Source organism: Nestor notabilis, unplaced genomic scaffold (assembly GCF_000696875.1).
Source record: "Nestor notabilis isolate BGI_N333 unplaced genomic scaffold, ASM69687v1 scaffold13747, whole genome shotgun sequence".
Taxonomy (NCBI): Eukaryota; Metazoa; Chordata; class Aves; order Psittaciformes; family Psittacidae; genus Nestor; species Nestor notabilis.
Window position 1 is genome coordinate 1 of NW_009935238.1, and position 363 is coordinate 363.

The window sequence follows — 363 nt, forward strand, 5'->3', positions numbered from 1 at the left end:
CGGCGGAGCGCAAGTCGGTGCCCGGCTCCTACAAGGATCCGTACGGAGGGTCGGGCGGGAGCTACACGTCGCGGAAGGAGGCCGAAGCCATGCTGCCCGCGGAGCCCTTCGGGTCGCTGGAGCGCCGCACCGGGCAGACGTACAGCGAGCGGGTGGAGGCCTACCACCAGCGGTACGCCTACATGAAGTCCTGGGCCGGCCTGCTCAGGATCCTCTGCGTGGCCGAGCTCCTGCTGGGTGCCGCCGTCTTCGCCTGTGTCACGGCCTACGTGCACAAGGATAACGAGTGGTACAACATGTTCGGGTACTCGCAGCCCTACGGCTACGGGGCCGGTAACACCTACGGAGGCCACCCCTACCGCG

General features: G+C 68.0%; 1 protein-coding gene across 1 annotated transcript in view; it reads left to right on the top strand.

The window, feature by feature from the left end:
- Positions 1 to 5: 5 nt before the first annotated feature.
- The window catches only part of MARVELD2 (MARVEL domain containing 2), a gene marked incomplete at its 5' end in the record, with an annotated part of 6,120 nt that continues 5,762 nt past the window's right edge, over positions 6 to 363 (top strand). Inside the window, one exon of the mRNA XM_010017751.1 lies at positions 6 to 360. Within this exon, the coding sequence (XP_010016053.1) occupies positions 6 to 360 (355 nt within the window). The remainder of the gene's footprint in view (positions 361 to 363) is intronic.